This window comes from Sarcophilus harrisii, chromosome 4 (assembly GCF_902635505.1).
Source record: "Sarcophilus harrisii chromosome 4, mSarHar1.11, whole genome shotgun sequence".
Taxonomy (NCBI): Eukaryota; Metazoa; Chordata; class Mammalia; order Dasyuromorphia; family Dasyuridae; genus Sarcophilus; species Sarcophilus harrisii.
The window spans coordinates 333299005-333313296 of record NC_045429.1 but is presented as its reverse complement, the minus strand read 5'-3'; the positions used below and the strand labels follow the sequence as shown (position 1 = coordinate 333313296).

The window sequence follows — 14292 nt, the reverse complement described above, 5'->3', positions numbered from 1 at the left end:
CAACCCAATTATTTCCTTTTACATGGCTCTGATTTTTACAGAGCACTTTTGCCATCATTTTTTTAAAATCTCAGATTAATCCAAAAATCTAAAACCACATCTACAACCTTAAAAGTCACTCCAGTCAAAGGTCACAGCAGCGACAAGAACACTTCAGTGGGATCTTGATGAAAGGATGTTGGTTTCATTCAGAAAAGAAAACTCAATCTCTTAGTTAGAAAGAGTAATCAATATTTCTATCAGTATCAAAAAAATTAAATATAAGAAATCTTCCCTACTTCTCTCCACCTTCTAGGAACCAGAAAGGCCTATGAGACCAAGCAGGAAAAAAAAATTCTGAAAAACAATCAGAGCAGCATCTACAAGTGGCTCCATATAGTACTATACACAATCAAGTCAATCACCAAGAATCCAACTACTAACAACTATTTTACTGATATGAGAACTGATGTCCAGAATTTTAAATATAATTCATTTTTAAGAAGGTTGTATGTAAAATAAAGTTTTAGGTATCTACACAGAACTCATGACTCACTCTACATATCTGAGCATTCCCAACTTCAAGGAGGTCATAATTAATGGAAAGAAACATTATTTAATTTGCAGCCTGAAGCAATGTGAAATTATTTCTCATTTCACATATGTAGGTAAACAACCTACTATCCAGTTCTGATATTTCCTTGATATCACTATTCTAAGAAAAGGTATAAAATATAGTTCAGGAAGAAATTTCAAAAAGGTTTTGACTAGTCAGTCCTTCTCACTAAAACTCAATACAAAGTGCAAAACCACAAACATTTATGGCTTTATTTTGATAAAGACATTCATCACTACAGGTTATTTGAATAGAAGCCTATCATTTTAACCTCTATTAGAGCTAATAGCATCATCTTAACTTGAGAAACAAAGGCATATCCACTTTGGAGAGTCTCTTCACTCAAACCAGGAAGGTGTTCAGAGATCTCTTCCTGGATTTCTAAAAGTGCTCTCTGCTAAAGCTGGAACAGCAGTGACCTACACTACACACAAGAAGAAACCTTCTAATGTATGAAAGGCAACTAGACACAAAACATAAGATATAAAGACTATGTAATCCCCTTCACCAGAAGTCTTTAAAAACAGATTACATAATCCTGAATTCAGTCTACTATTGGCTAATCTATGGCTATTCCAAGACAGTAGCATCACATGCAAAACAACTCTGGGCCACATGTTGACTTAGAAAATCAGAAATTAATATTATCTATGTTGTATTTTTATTTCATCAAACCTTTCCCATTATATTTTAATCTAATTTAAGTGGTAGTTCTTGGAGTTTTGCATATCTTGATTTTTCTTACCTATGCTCTTGGACTACAGGACCCTCCAATAGCTGTTTTCTGCACTGTGATCATTTAAGTTGGCCATTCATACTTTTTAATCTTTATATTATAATAATGAATTTATGCTTAACATGGGGTGGAGGAAACTCCCTAATTATAGGCAACTGCTCTTAAACTTAAGCTACAAGCATTCATTCATTCTTTGGACTTAATCAGTTCTAAAATTCTAAAATAGACTCAACACCTTAAAAACAGCCCTTTTCATGATCCAGAAGAGTTTTTTTGTGACAGATCTCAGATCCACTCTTCCTTTTAGGTTGTCAGCAATCAATCAACAAACGTTCACTCATCACCTACCAGACACTAAGCTAGGCCCTGGGTATATAAAGATAAAAATGATAAAGTCCCTCTCCTCATGGAATTTACATTCTTTCAGGGGAAACAACATGTATGCATACAAGAAGAAAATATATACAAAGACACCATAAGATAATGGGGTAGGGAATGGTATTAGACATGCAAATCAGGAAAAGCCTCATGAAGAAAGTAGTGCTTGAGCAGAGTTTTTAATGGAACTAGAGAATCCAAAAGATGACAGTGAGGAAGGAGTAATTCCAGCTCTGGTGGTCAAGCTACACAAAGGCATGGTAGTGGGAGAAGGAATATTTTATATAAGGAATAGCAACGAGGCTAATTTAACTAGGCTACAAAACATTTGATGTGGAGTACGGTATAATAAACTTGGAAAGGTAAGCTGGAGCCAGATTTGGAAGATCTAATGCAGGAATGTGTTTTTTGTTCTAAAGTCCATAAGGAGTTACTAGAGATTTTTGAAGAGGTGAGAAACTTGAGAGGAGGACCAAATAGGAGATTATTGCAACCATTTTAGTGAGGAGTGATGGGGGCCTGAACTAAGGTGGTGTCAGTAGGAGAAAAGGGAGGATACTTAAAAGATATTGATAGTGAAAGAAGTGACCAGAATGACAAATATACCTGGCTTACCTGTGAAGAAGGGGCTGAAGGAGACCGGAGAAAAGGCACTTTGAGTTCTTGTCAACCTGGGTTTCCTGGGAGGGGAAAAAAAGAATGAGAGGAAAGAAAGAAAACGTGTGCATTGAACTCACTGGAAAACTCAATTTAAGATACATCGAAAAACAAAAGAAATCCCTAGTCACTGTTGGTAAGAATCTTGTAATAAAGCCTGAAATTTAAAAGGTGGGGAAATGAAATAATTAAACAGCCTTTTGAATAGATTTGGCTTCAGAATTCAATAGGCTACAAAGCAATAAGAAATCCCTCTGGATCTCTATCCATACCCCAGCACATTAAAAGAGTAAAATACCTTGAGTGGTAATTAGCAAATCCATTTCAGGAGGAAGAAATCAGATGCAGAGTCGATTTTCATAAGAGAGCCAAGAAAGAGGCTCCAAACCTGAATAGAAGCCAGAGCATAGCATTGGTTTTGCCACTGGGGACTGCTGTTAGAATTGGAAGGCTTAAAAGACACCCATGGAATGAGTTTAGACTTGAGTACAATACTACACGAGACACATGTAGTTCTCAACTACTTTTGCACAAATAAACCAGGAGGTCTCCAAGCCCTCAAGAAAGGCCCTAGAGAGCAGTCATATTGAAAATCTTAAGCATCAATTAACAAGTGAGTTCCCACAGTGAGCTGGGCATGGTCCAGAACCCAAAGAGATCCAATTCCTGTCCTCTGAACTGCTTAAGGATGGCATGTTCCAATAGATGCAGCCCTTTCCTTTAACTTCTCCTAATAGGCATTTTCTTGAATCTAGTCAAAACCTCATCACCTATCCATCACTAACAGCTGCTCACATTGAAAGGATTCTCACCTTGTTCCACTTCACTGAAATCAATGAAGGAAACAAAAAAGCCTATTATAATTCCATTTCTAGACTTTTAATTTTTCTTCCCTAAACCATATCTTTTCCCCACCCTTCCTGCTCTTATTCTCTCAAATATTTTCCTGGCATTAAGGCTCTTCATTAACATTATCCTCTACTCCAGGAGCATTAAAGAACCTGGGTTCTAATCTGAAAACAAATTCTCTCCTGAGAAACATCACAGAAAAACCAGAAGACCTGGCTTCTCAATAAAAAAACTCGAATATTCCAGAAGGCTCTAATAAAGAGAAACCCAAACTTGGAATCAGTTTGCTTTTCGCCTCTGCCTCTTAGACTCTGCTTAAATAAAATCTTCTATAGCTTTTTCTGATTCCCCTAGTTGCTCCCTACCTCCTAGAAATAACCTTATATTCATTTTGTATATGTATACATGTTAGTAAATGAATTTAAAGTCTCAAGACAACAAAGCCAAAGAAGTAAGCTTACTTTTCCCCCTAAATGCTCACTCCCAAATCTATGCTGGTTTTAACACATACAAACACACACAGAATTGTAGGAGAATATCATAGTTTTCAGTTCTAGGGGACTGAAATGATGAGGGAAATTCAGATGCTGAAAAAGTTGAAAAAATAAGGCTCCTTCAGGGCAGATGTCCCTTCCCCTTCCTTTTTTGTTTTTGCTCTCTCCAGCAACCAACTCAGAGCTTTGCATGTAACAGATCTTGCCTAGTGATTCCTCCACATCATCTCTCCCATATGTCCTCTTCTCTCTAATCACACCCACTACCACCTCCTAACTTGACTTCTGCAAGAGCTTCCTAATTGGTCTCCCTTACTTAAGTCTCTTCCCTCTCACACATGCTATACACAAGTAATTTTTTTCTATAGCATTTCAAATCATGCTTCTTTACTTTTTAAAATCCAGTGGCTCTCTAGCACTTCTAAGATCAAATACAATTAAATTCAGAATAGCCTTCTTGTTCTTCATACACATTTTATCTTCTATTTCTACACTTTTGCATAGAGTCCCCATGCCAAGAATGCACCTCTGCCTTACCTAAGAATTCTAAGAACTCTAAGTTTCCTTCACAGGTCAGCTCAAATGCCACCTCTTAATTGAGTGTTCATCCATTCCAATGACTCTCTTGTGTGAGGCAGGGTAGGGGAGGTGTGGGTGTGTGGGTATTCCCCTCAGCCACATAGACTGTAGCCTAAGGGACCATCACATCCTTGCCTCCTTTAACCGAGAACTGTCCTAGACAGTGTAAAAAACAGATGCCACCATCCCCAAACTTTCAAAGCATAATAATGAAGCCATACTGCAAAGACTTAAGGAGGAAAACTGAGAAGCTGTCCAGTTTCCACAACCTGCCTACTCTTCGATTCTTCCCTATAACTGAGAAGAGACATTCTTGATTTGATGCACATGCTGTACAAACAATCCCTGGATAACTCAGTTGGCTGTATTAAAAAACAAACAAAAAAACCCTGATAAGCAGTGCTTATCATGTTACCTATAGCTGTCTGAAGCTCAGTTCTAACATCCTTAAAGGAAGATTTAGCTCCAGTGAATAGACCTCTATCTTTAAGTCTGCTATAGACTTTCCAGAATGATTTTTTAAAAATAACTTAGGGACACAACATTAAATTCGGTAAGCAGAAACCCAAAGCATTGGCCTTTCAAAAGGTTCACACCTCAATCATTTGGCCAATTGCCTTTTCCCAAAGAAAACTACATTACTCTGCCATCTGCCCATGCTGGAGACTATAGTCTCTCTGGTGCCAAACCCTGAGGAATGGCAGTACCCAAAATGCACACATCTTGCGGAGGCCTTCTCACTTCAGCTATCTTCTCGCCTCCACATTTTAAAAACCAAGAGGAAGAAGAGGAGGAGGGTAATTTCTAGGATCTGCAACCAAATCATTTCCAACAGAGCAGTAATGAACTGAACCAGCTATGCCCAGAAAAAGAACTCTGGGAGATGATTAAAAACCATTACATTGAATTCCCAATCCCTATATTTATGCCCACCTGCATTTTTGATTTCCTTCACAAGCTAATTGTACAATATTTCAGAGTCTGATTCTTTTTGTACAGCAAAATAATGTTTTGGTCATGTATACTTATTATGTATCTAAGTTATATTTTAATATATTTAACATCTACTGGTCATCCTGCCATCTAGGGGAGGGGATGGGGGGGGGGGTAAGAGGTGAAAAATTGGAACAAGAGGTTTGGCAATTGTTAATGCTGTAAAGTTACCCATGCATATATCCTGTAAATAAAAGGCTATTAAATAAAATATATATATATATATATATATATATAAAAAGAAAAAAATTTCTAGGATCTAGAAATCAGCAAGCATGAAATGGAAAGAGTATGTATGTGAACTTAAGCTTATGCTAAGTCACTCAAAAGCCCCAAACAATTTTTTCACCTGATAGGCTTCCCTTATGAAGGGAATCCATGACTAGGGAAAGTATAAACAATTGAGAAGCTAAAAATTCACTTCCTAATGAATGTCTCCAGGAAATCCCTCTAATCAAAGATCATCCAAGATAAAAGAGAAACTAAGTTTGGGAACCAATGATAATGAATCAGCAACCTAATTAAGACTTTTTCAACAAATCATTTTTGTCCATATCATTCCTTCCCCCTCCATTACTTCCTGAAATCATTTAAGCAATGTGCTAGGATGCATAGCAATGTCATTATGTCCCTGCCAGGAAGAGAAAATGTGTGGGAAGAGTCAAGCATGTATGCCGGCAGCTGTGAAAAAGAATTCAGCTGGGCAGTACATGAATTGGTTGAAAGTTCCGAGGATAGTACTCACCAGAGGTAGGCTCACTACACTATAAGATAACTCCAAATTACTAATTTTGTTGCAGCAAATTTTTAAGTATGTCATAACTTTAAACAAGAGCAGGTGAAAAGCAAAGTTCAGCATAGACTGAACCAATGCAAAGTTCTGTCTATGGTCAAATAAAAGTTATCTGTGAAAGTCAAATTTCCTTCATTAACCCTCCATTTATTTCCTCATACATCTCATATATTCTCCTTGAAAAATAAACAAGTCAAAAAAAAACCCAGAAAAAGTTGATCAATGGCAAGAATGAAATACACATCCTAGAAGCAATCAAATATAGTGGCATTGTGTTTGATAAACACAAGGACTTTTACTACTGAGTTAAGAATTCAATTTTTTAATAAGAATTCAATTTTCAACAAAAACTACTTGCTGGGAAAACTGAAAGACAGTCTGGAAGAAATAGGCTTAGACCAATGTTTCATATCATATATCACAATGTTACACACTGAAACAGAATCCAGATTTTTTTTTTTAATTTAATAGCCTTTTATTTACAGGATATATGCATGGGTAACTTTACAGCATTAACAATTGCCAAACCTCTTGTTCCAACTTTTCACCTCTTACCCCCCCCCCATCCCCTCCCCTAGATGGCAGGATGACCAGTAGATGTTAAATATATTAAAATATAAATTAGATACACAATAAGTATACATGACCAAAACGTTATTTTGCTGTACAAAAAGAATCAGACTCTGAAATATTGTACAATTAGCTTGTGAAGGAAATCAAAAATGCAGGTGTGCATAAATATAGGGATTGGGAATTCAATGTAATGGTTTTTAGTCATCTCCCAGAGTTCTTTTTCTGGGCATAGCTAGTTCAGTTCATTACTGCTCCATTAGAAATGATTTGGTTGATCTCGTTGCTGAGGATGGCCTGGTCCATCAGAACTGGTCATCATATAGTATTGTTGTTGAAGTATATAATGATCTCCTGGTCCTGCTCATTTCACTCAGCATCAGTTCGTTTAAGTCTCTCCAGGCCTTTCTGAAATTATCCTGTTGGTCATTTCTTACAGAACAGTAATATTCCATAATATTCATATACCACAATTTATTCAGCCATTCTCCAACTGACGGACAGCCATTCAGTTTCCAGTTTTTAGCCACTACAAAAAGGGCTGCCACAAACATTCGTGCACATGCAGGTCCCTTTCCCTTCTTTATAATCTCTTTGGGATATAATCCCAGTAGTAACACTGCTGGATCAAAGGATATGCACAGTTTGATAACTTTTTGAGCATAGTTCCAAACTACTCTCCAAAATGGTTGAAGAATCCAGATTTTTTTAAAAAATCACATCAGAAACAAATTGGAAGATACCTTTTGAAAATATGACTAGAGGAAGAGGTTTTGCTCAAGAAAGGAAAAGGATTTTATTAGATAAAATGGGCAAATCTATCCCAAGTTTTGCACAAACAAAATCAAGGCTTTAATTAAAATTCAAAGGGAAACAGTAAATGGGAAAACATCCGCAGCATATTTCTCTGGTAAAGGTCCAATGTCCAAGGCATATAGGGAATGGATACAAAGGATATGAAGAGACAGTTTTGAAAAGAGAAGAAAGTCCTATCAACAACTATATGAAAATATTCTTAAAAACATATAGGACAAAGTAACATTAATGCACTGGTCTGGACTGTAAATTAATCTAACCAATGATCTAAACCATTCAGGAAAATGATTTGTAATTATCTAAAGTTACTAAATTGTGCATACCATTTGACCTAGTTTTAGATGGACACTCCAAAGAGATCAAAGGATGAAAGAAAGGATCCACGTGTGCAAAAATTAACTTTTTTGTAACAAAAAAATTGGAAATGAAGAGAATATCCATCAACTGAGGAAGGAAGAGATGAATATGGTTATGTACACATGTTCATATTAGATAAGAAATAATGAAAAGGATGAATTCAAAGAAAACTAGATTTATAAATATTGATGTAAAGTTATAAGACTCAGGAGAACAGTCTATACAACGTCATACAGGAAAATAATTCTGAAAGAAATAAGATTCTGATTGATGAAATGATGAATCAGAACTTCAAAAGAGTAATATCCTCTTCCCAAGATTAGAGGTACAGAAAAAGAATATTTAGAAGAATACATTTTTAGCTAGGGCCAATGTATAAATCTGTTTTGCTTGACTCTACTAATAATAGAAGTGATATGAGGTTTTTATAGGGAGAGGAAAAACTAATAGTGATGGAAGGAAGGAAGTGAGGGAGGGAGGAAACAGAAAAGTTATCAACAAAACGTTCCTTTAAAAATTACACAAAATGAAGTTCAGAAGGATATAAAGAGAAATCAATAAGCATTTATTATGTGCTTATGAAGTGTGAAGCACCATGGTAAGTTCAAGGAATACAAATACAAGGAAAAAGAAGGTCCCTGACCTCAAGGACTTTACATTCTGATATGAGGGGAAGATAATCTATAGAAGCAAAGTGAAAGGAGTTGAGTCTATAGTTGAGGAGAGAGGCTACAGACTCTCTGAAGAAAGAAATTTGGAGAATCAGGAGAGACACACTGAGACAGTGTTGGCTTCACTGGATTATATTTAATATACACTTTTTAAAACATTGTACATGGAAGAGACTCTTATTTTCATATGTTATCCTCTTTTTTCTGCTCATATGCATAAAATGATTTATGTTTATTTACACTTGTCAAGTTTATTTTTTATTAAATTTTTTTTAATTGTTTTAATCACCAAACTAGGTTGTCACATATCAACTCCAAGCTTTACAGCTTAGAAGTTCTTGATGCCTTATGAAGTAATGAGTGCAAACAGAATAAGCACATGTCATTTCTAAAAAGAAACACAAAAAAGCACAAAAATCCTGGAGTTCATTTTCAATTCCAACACAAAAGACTCTGTGCAGCAAGATCAGATTCAAAAATTACTGTTATGAACCAACTCCAGGCAAAATCAAATAAGAAGGGTCAAAGTTTTAGAGTTTTAGAATAGGGGTGTGCAATTTCTGAATGTGAAAAACTTAAGACTCATAGATATACATGGACAGAACTTTCTTAAGTCATATATGATATGACATGATAGATGATATAACCATAATGCAGATAACAGAACCAGCTTTAGGATCAACATGACAGAACCAAAATGACAATTTTTGCAGGTGAAGAATCAAACCACTTTGAATATCAGGATGGAATTTGGAAATAGAATCTTTGGTCAACAGCCATTGCAAGGATATCTGAGTTTCAACAATTTTCAGGCCTCTTCATGACATCAAAAGCCCAAATTGGCACCAAGACAGATCAGCATCTTTTCCTCAATCCACATTAAAAAAAAAAAAAAAAAAAAAAGATCATAATTATGCTGACTCTGTTCACTTTCCATCTCAATGCCATGATTTTGGAGATTGTCAAAAATGGTATCAACTAGTTCCTAAAGGAATTAAATCTAGAAATATGCCCATGAGCACAACACCAAATTCCAAATGTGTATGTACTGGAAGGTAATTTAGGAAATCAGAAAAGACAGGACCAGGCTAACAGGATATTTAAGTGATACCTTCTTCCAAACCAAAGGGCAACCATTTCAACACCTTTAAAATGGATTCAGATATTTCTCTGGCTTTTCTGAAATAATGTTCTATCCAGATTTAGACCATATATAGTAGCTTTGCTGTTCCCATTCAAATATAACAATATAAATCCCAGCCTGCATTTCGCTCCTCACCTGAACTGGACTCACTAAGCAGACCCTGAATCTAAACACAAAGGTCTTAGGATGCAAGGAGGCAAAACCATGCAGCAGTTTTGAAGGCATTTTTAAAAGAGCTAAAGCTGTTGCTTAGTACCAGGATATTAAAAGAAGTGCTAAGCCAGGTGAAATGGCTTGTGGTAGCTGCAAAAGTCAATTACTATAAGAGAAGTGAGAGGGGAGGGGGTGGAGAGAAAGGAAATGAAGAGACACTGGCAAACATATCCAGGGGTCAGTAAAAAGCCCAACTATGCCCCAATGAAAACACAGGCCCATAATTAAATCCAGCCATCAAATAGCAAAATGAAAGATCCACCCTTAGGTCCCACTGATTCAAAGAACCATATAACCTTACTTACTTCCCTTGCCCTAGCAAGGCCCTATTGAGAGTTGGGCTAATAAGATCTATAGAAATCATAGCTACCAGGAACAGACTTTTAACAAGTCTCTCACAGCTGTGAGGCTGCCAGCAAGACTGGCACATCATAAGCTATGGGAAATATGACAAGCAGCACCACAGCCAAGCACTTAAAAAGGACTTAACTTCTACTGCAATCAGATCCTTAGTTTTTCTTCCAAACAGCACAAGATGTTGGGGCTGAGATTAGTCTCATTTTAGAGAGAGGAAATGTGGCAAACAAAGGAGGTAGGAGCTTGCCCAAGGTTACCAAACTAATGTTGGAATTCAATTCAGGCTTCTTAAATCCTATCAATTCAACATTTCCACCAAATAAATGGCCACTTCATAACACTGGACATGTTCACATTTGATACCTTTGTCAGAAAGTCCCTGGACCAAAAACCTTAATTCTCTGGTATACTGAACTAAGCCTCTTTGCTGAGCAATTTGCTTTGTAGCAGAAATCTTCATTATGCTCACTGTGAGAGTTGGAGCCTGAACACCCAAAGGTCATTAAAATCTGCTACCAAAGGCAAAAGCCATGTAACTATATATGCATTTCCTACTCTCAAATCTGTTGGATATAGCAGCTAATTTCACGCCACACCTCATATTTGGAGATTCTGAAATCACAGACCCAAGCCCTGGTCAATAAAGAACAAAGGCAATTCACAAACCACAAAAACATGAGCAAACTATCTTATGTCATTACATCTGGCTTAACTCTCCCACTAACCCATACTATTGATGAAAATTTAATTTTCACTAGTAAACAGAGTGCCAAGTGCATAACCCACCACAAAAAGCTGTTTCAGCAGCCACACACAGACTTCAGTTCCCAGCATTAATCCATTAAAGACACTTAAGGGACAAACATTCACCCAAGTAAAGGGGTAAAATGTACTAAAAGCTCTTTTAGAAACAAGTATGGCCTGATCTCCAAAGGGAACAGATAACAAGGATGTTCAAAAGTGACTGCAAAATCAAATCAACCTTATGCTCCTTTCTCCTAGAAAAAATGAACTTCAGTAAAATGAAGACAATTACAAATTGTTTATACAGAAGATCCTGCTCAGACCATCACCTACTGAACTCAACCTTGCCTTCTTTACTTTCAGGCACTTCCATATGTTTCTGGCTTATACTAGTACAATGGAAACTTCCTCAGGAATATGTCACTCATAAACTATATTAAAAATTATTAAAGAAAAAAAAAATAACCAGTTCCCAGGAAGTAAAACCCTAATAGCAGTTCCCACAAGAGAAATTGCAATGCCACTAGACAGAAACCAGTAATCCAATCTTCTAAACAAACACTACAGTAGTCAACCATATCTTTTAAAGAAAATTCCATCTCCATTAAGAAATTAAATTCCTTTTCTAAATTAGAATTTTCATCAACTGGCCCACAATTAGATGGCCAATACACCAGCATGGATTCCTTATGATATACTTAACTTATAAGCTTGGGAACTTAAGCGAATTTCCAAAACTAAAAGTTCTGACCTAGTTTCAAGAGGATTCAAGCTGCCTTGTCTTATGACCCTAACTGTAAACCAAGTAAGCGAATTCTAGACTGCAAAAGAAGCACCTCTGAAGAAATGAGAGAAACATCCCAATCCAGTCCCAAAAGACCATACATCCAGAAAAACTACTCATGAAGTCAGAAGGGAAGGACAGGGAGCACTATACAGAAACTATAAAGAAACCAAGAACAGGTCACAGCCTGTATTCGAGAGATCTGAACCCAGGATTTATTGGCTAATTGAGACATCTTAAGTGCAGGGGAGACTTCAGTCTATTTCTTTACCAGTTATTGTAATTCACTAACAATCCTAGAAGGGTAATAAGAGAATATTCTATTCAACCTGGTTCCTGGAATCTCAAGAAGATCCTATTAGGGAAAGGAGGGGAGAGGTGAAGGGAAAAAGAAAAGGACCAAGAGGAAGAATGAGGAAAGAAGTAGGGGAGGAGAAAGAAGATAATAGGGGGAAAGGAGGAAGAGGAAAAAGACAGAGAGGAAAGAGACGAGAGAAAAGGGGAGTTTTAGAAAAGAAGGAAGAGGGAGGAGATAGGAGAGAAGGTAGGGAGAGAAGAAAGGAGGAAAGAGAAAGGGAGAGAGGGGGAAGACAGGGAAGAAAGAAGAGGGATAGAGGTGGGGAGAAGGGAATAGAGAAGGGGAAAATGGGGAAGAGAGAAGGGGAGAAAAAGAGGGGAAAAGGAAGGAGAGAAAAGAGGAGGGGAAGAGGCAGATGAGGGAAAGAAGAGAGGAGAGGAAGGGAGGGCGGAGGGGGAAGAGGGAGTATAAAAGGAAAACAAGGGAACACAGAAAGGAGAAATGGGGGGGAAGAGGAGAGAAAAGGGAAAAGAGGGAGAGGGGGAAGAAAAGGATGAAGAGAGGGAGGGGGAGAGAAGGGGAACGAGGGGGAGGCGACAGTCCTCTCCCCTTCGCCGCCAGCAGGCTCACCTCCCCGCCTCTGGCTCCCGGGCCCTGGGGCCTCCCACGTCGGTCAGACTCACGGAGGAAGCAGCCAACTCCCCCGGAGGCCTCTTGCCCGCCGCATCTCCGCTGGCCGAGGCCCCATTACAACTCTTCGTGCGGAAGAGGCGGCTGAGGCGGATTCTGAGCGAGCCCTTGCGAGAGGTGCCCAGGGGCGGCCGGAGGGGCGCCGAGGGCTGCTGATGCGGGGGTGGCGGGGGTTCCATTCTGGAAGGCCGCCCAGGGGGCACCAGGTCCTGCAGCGGGAAGGGCGCGGGCGGCAGCTCGGGGGCCAGGGGATGCAGAGACCCGGACCGGCTGCCACCACCGCCACCTCCTCCGCCCGCCCCCCGGTCGGGGCTGCTGAGCTCCTCCTCGGAGCAGCTGTTGGTCTCCAGGCTCTCGGCCTCCGACTCCAGCGCCTCCAGGACTAGCAGCGCATCGCTCGTCTCCGTGGGGTCCTCGCCCGCTTGTGGGACCGCGGCTGGCGGTGGGGGCTGCGGCGTGGGGGGCTGCGGAGCACAGGGACAGCTGCCTCCGGCGGGCCCCGGGCCCTTGCCAGCCGGCCCCAGCCCGAGAGCGGCCAGGTGGGCCTCCAGCCCCGCGGCCGCCGCGGCGGCCGCCGCTGGGCCCCAACCCCGCTCCAACCCCAGCCCCAGGCCCAGCCCCAGCCCCAGCCCCGGTGGCAGGGCCTTGGGATCCAGGGTGCAGCGGTGCCGGGGGCACAGCAGCTCCGAGGGCCCCGGCCCAGGTCCCGCCGCCGCAGCCTCCTCCTCCTCGGGCGGCCGCCCTACGTTGCGGAACACCATCAGTTGCGGCGGCCGGGAATTCCGGGGCCCCGGCCTCGGCAAGAAGGGCGGCGGCGGCGGCGGGACCGGGCCCTGGGCCGGGGGCAGCGGCTGGGGTCCATGGCCCGGGGCCGGCGGCGGCGGCGGCGGCGGGGACGGCTCCGAGGCCGCTTCTCCGTATCCCAGCAGGCGGCTCAAGACGCGGTAAGAGGCCGCCGCTGCCGCCGCCGCCGCCGCCGCCGCCTCGCCGTCCCGGAGCTCGGCCCCCTGCATCGGGGAAGGCGGGAGCTAGATGCGGAGCGACGGACCGCTGGGGACTAGGCTGGGCCCGGCCGGAGCCCCGCCCGCCGCGGCCCCGGTAGCGGGAGCGACAGCGCCAACGGCCGCTGCGGCCTCCGCTTCATCGAGCGCGGCGGCGGCAACGGAGGAGGAGGCGGGGGTGGAGAAGGAGGAGGGAGGAGGAGGAGGAGGAGGCAACAAGAGAGAGGGAAGGGGCGGGGGAGGGGGGAGAGGGAAGCACTGGCAAGGAAACCCGGCGCGAGCCCAGCCGCGCGCCGCCGCCGTAAGCTGTCCCCGCCCCGTCTTGGCGTCACTTCCGTGAAGCGCCAGGCCAAGCCACGCCCTCCTCCCCTGCTCTCCTCCCGCAACGCCTATGGGCAACTTCCTCTCGCCCAGACTGGGGGAGTATCGGTATTCGGGATACATGCTAGTGGGTGAACAGGGTCCGCTTTGCCTCGCGCCTGACGTCACTTTCCCCTCTTTCTGCCTTCCCCCCCCCCTCAAGACTAAAAATCCCATGCGCCTTAATTGGAACGCGGTCTTCAATGCCAGCGT

The 14292-nt window shown here is 41.4% G+C and overlaps 1 protein-coding gene across 4 annotated transcripts in view; it reads right to left on the bottom strand.

The window, feature by feature from the left end:
* The window catches only part of SOCS7 (suppressor of cytokine signaling 7), a 43489-nt gene extending 29555 nt beyond the window's left edge, over positions 1 to 13934 (bottom strand). For all 4 annotated transcript variants that reach the window (XR_004233855.1, XM_012548380.3, XM_031966134.1 and 1 more), the window contains exons 1-2: positions 12659 to 13934; positions 2325 to 2389 (exon numbers count right to left, since the gene is read on the bottom strand). Coding sequence is in view for 3 of the 4 variants with exons in the window: in XM_012548380.3 (XP_012403834.3) it covers positions 2325 to 2389; positions 12659 to 13731 (1138 nt within the window). In the remaining variant the exon portion in view is untranslated. The remainder of the gene's footprint in view (positions 1 to 2324; positions 2390 to 12658) is intronic.
* Positions 13935 to 14292: the final 358 nt, after the last annotated feature.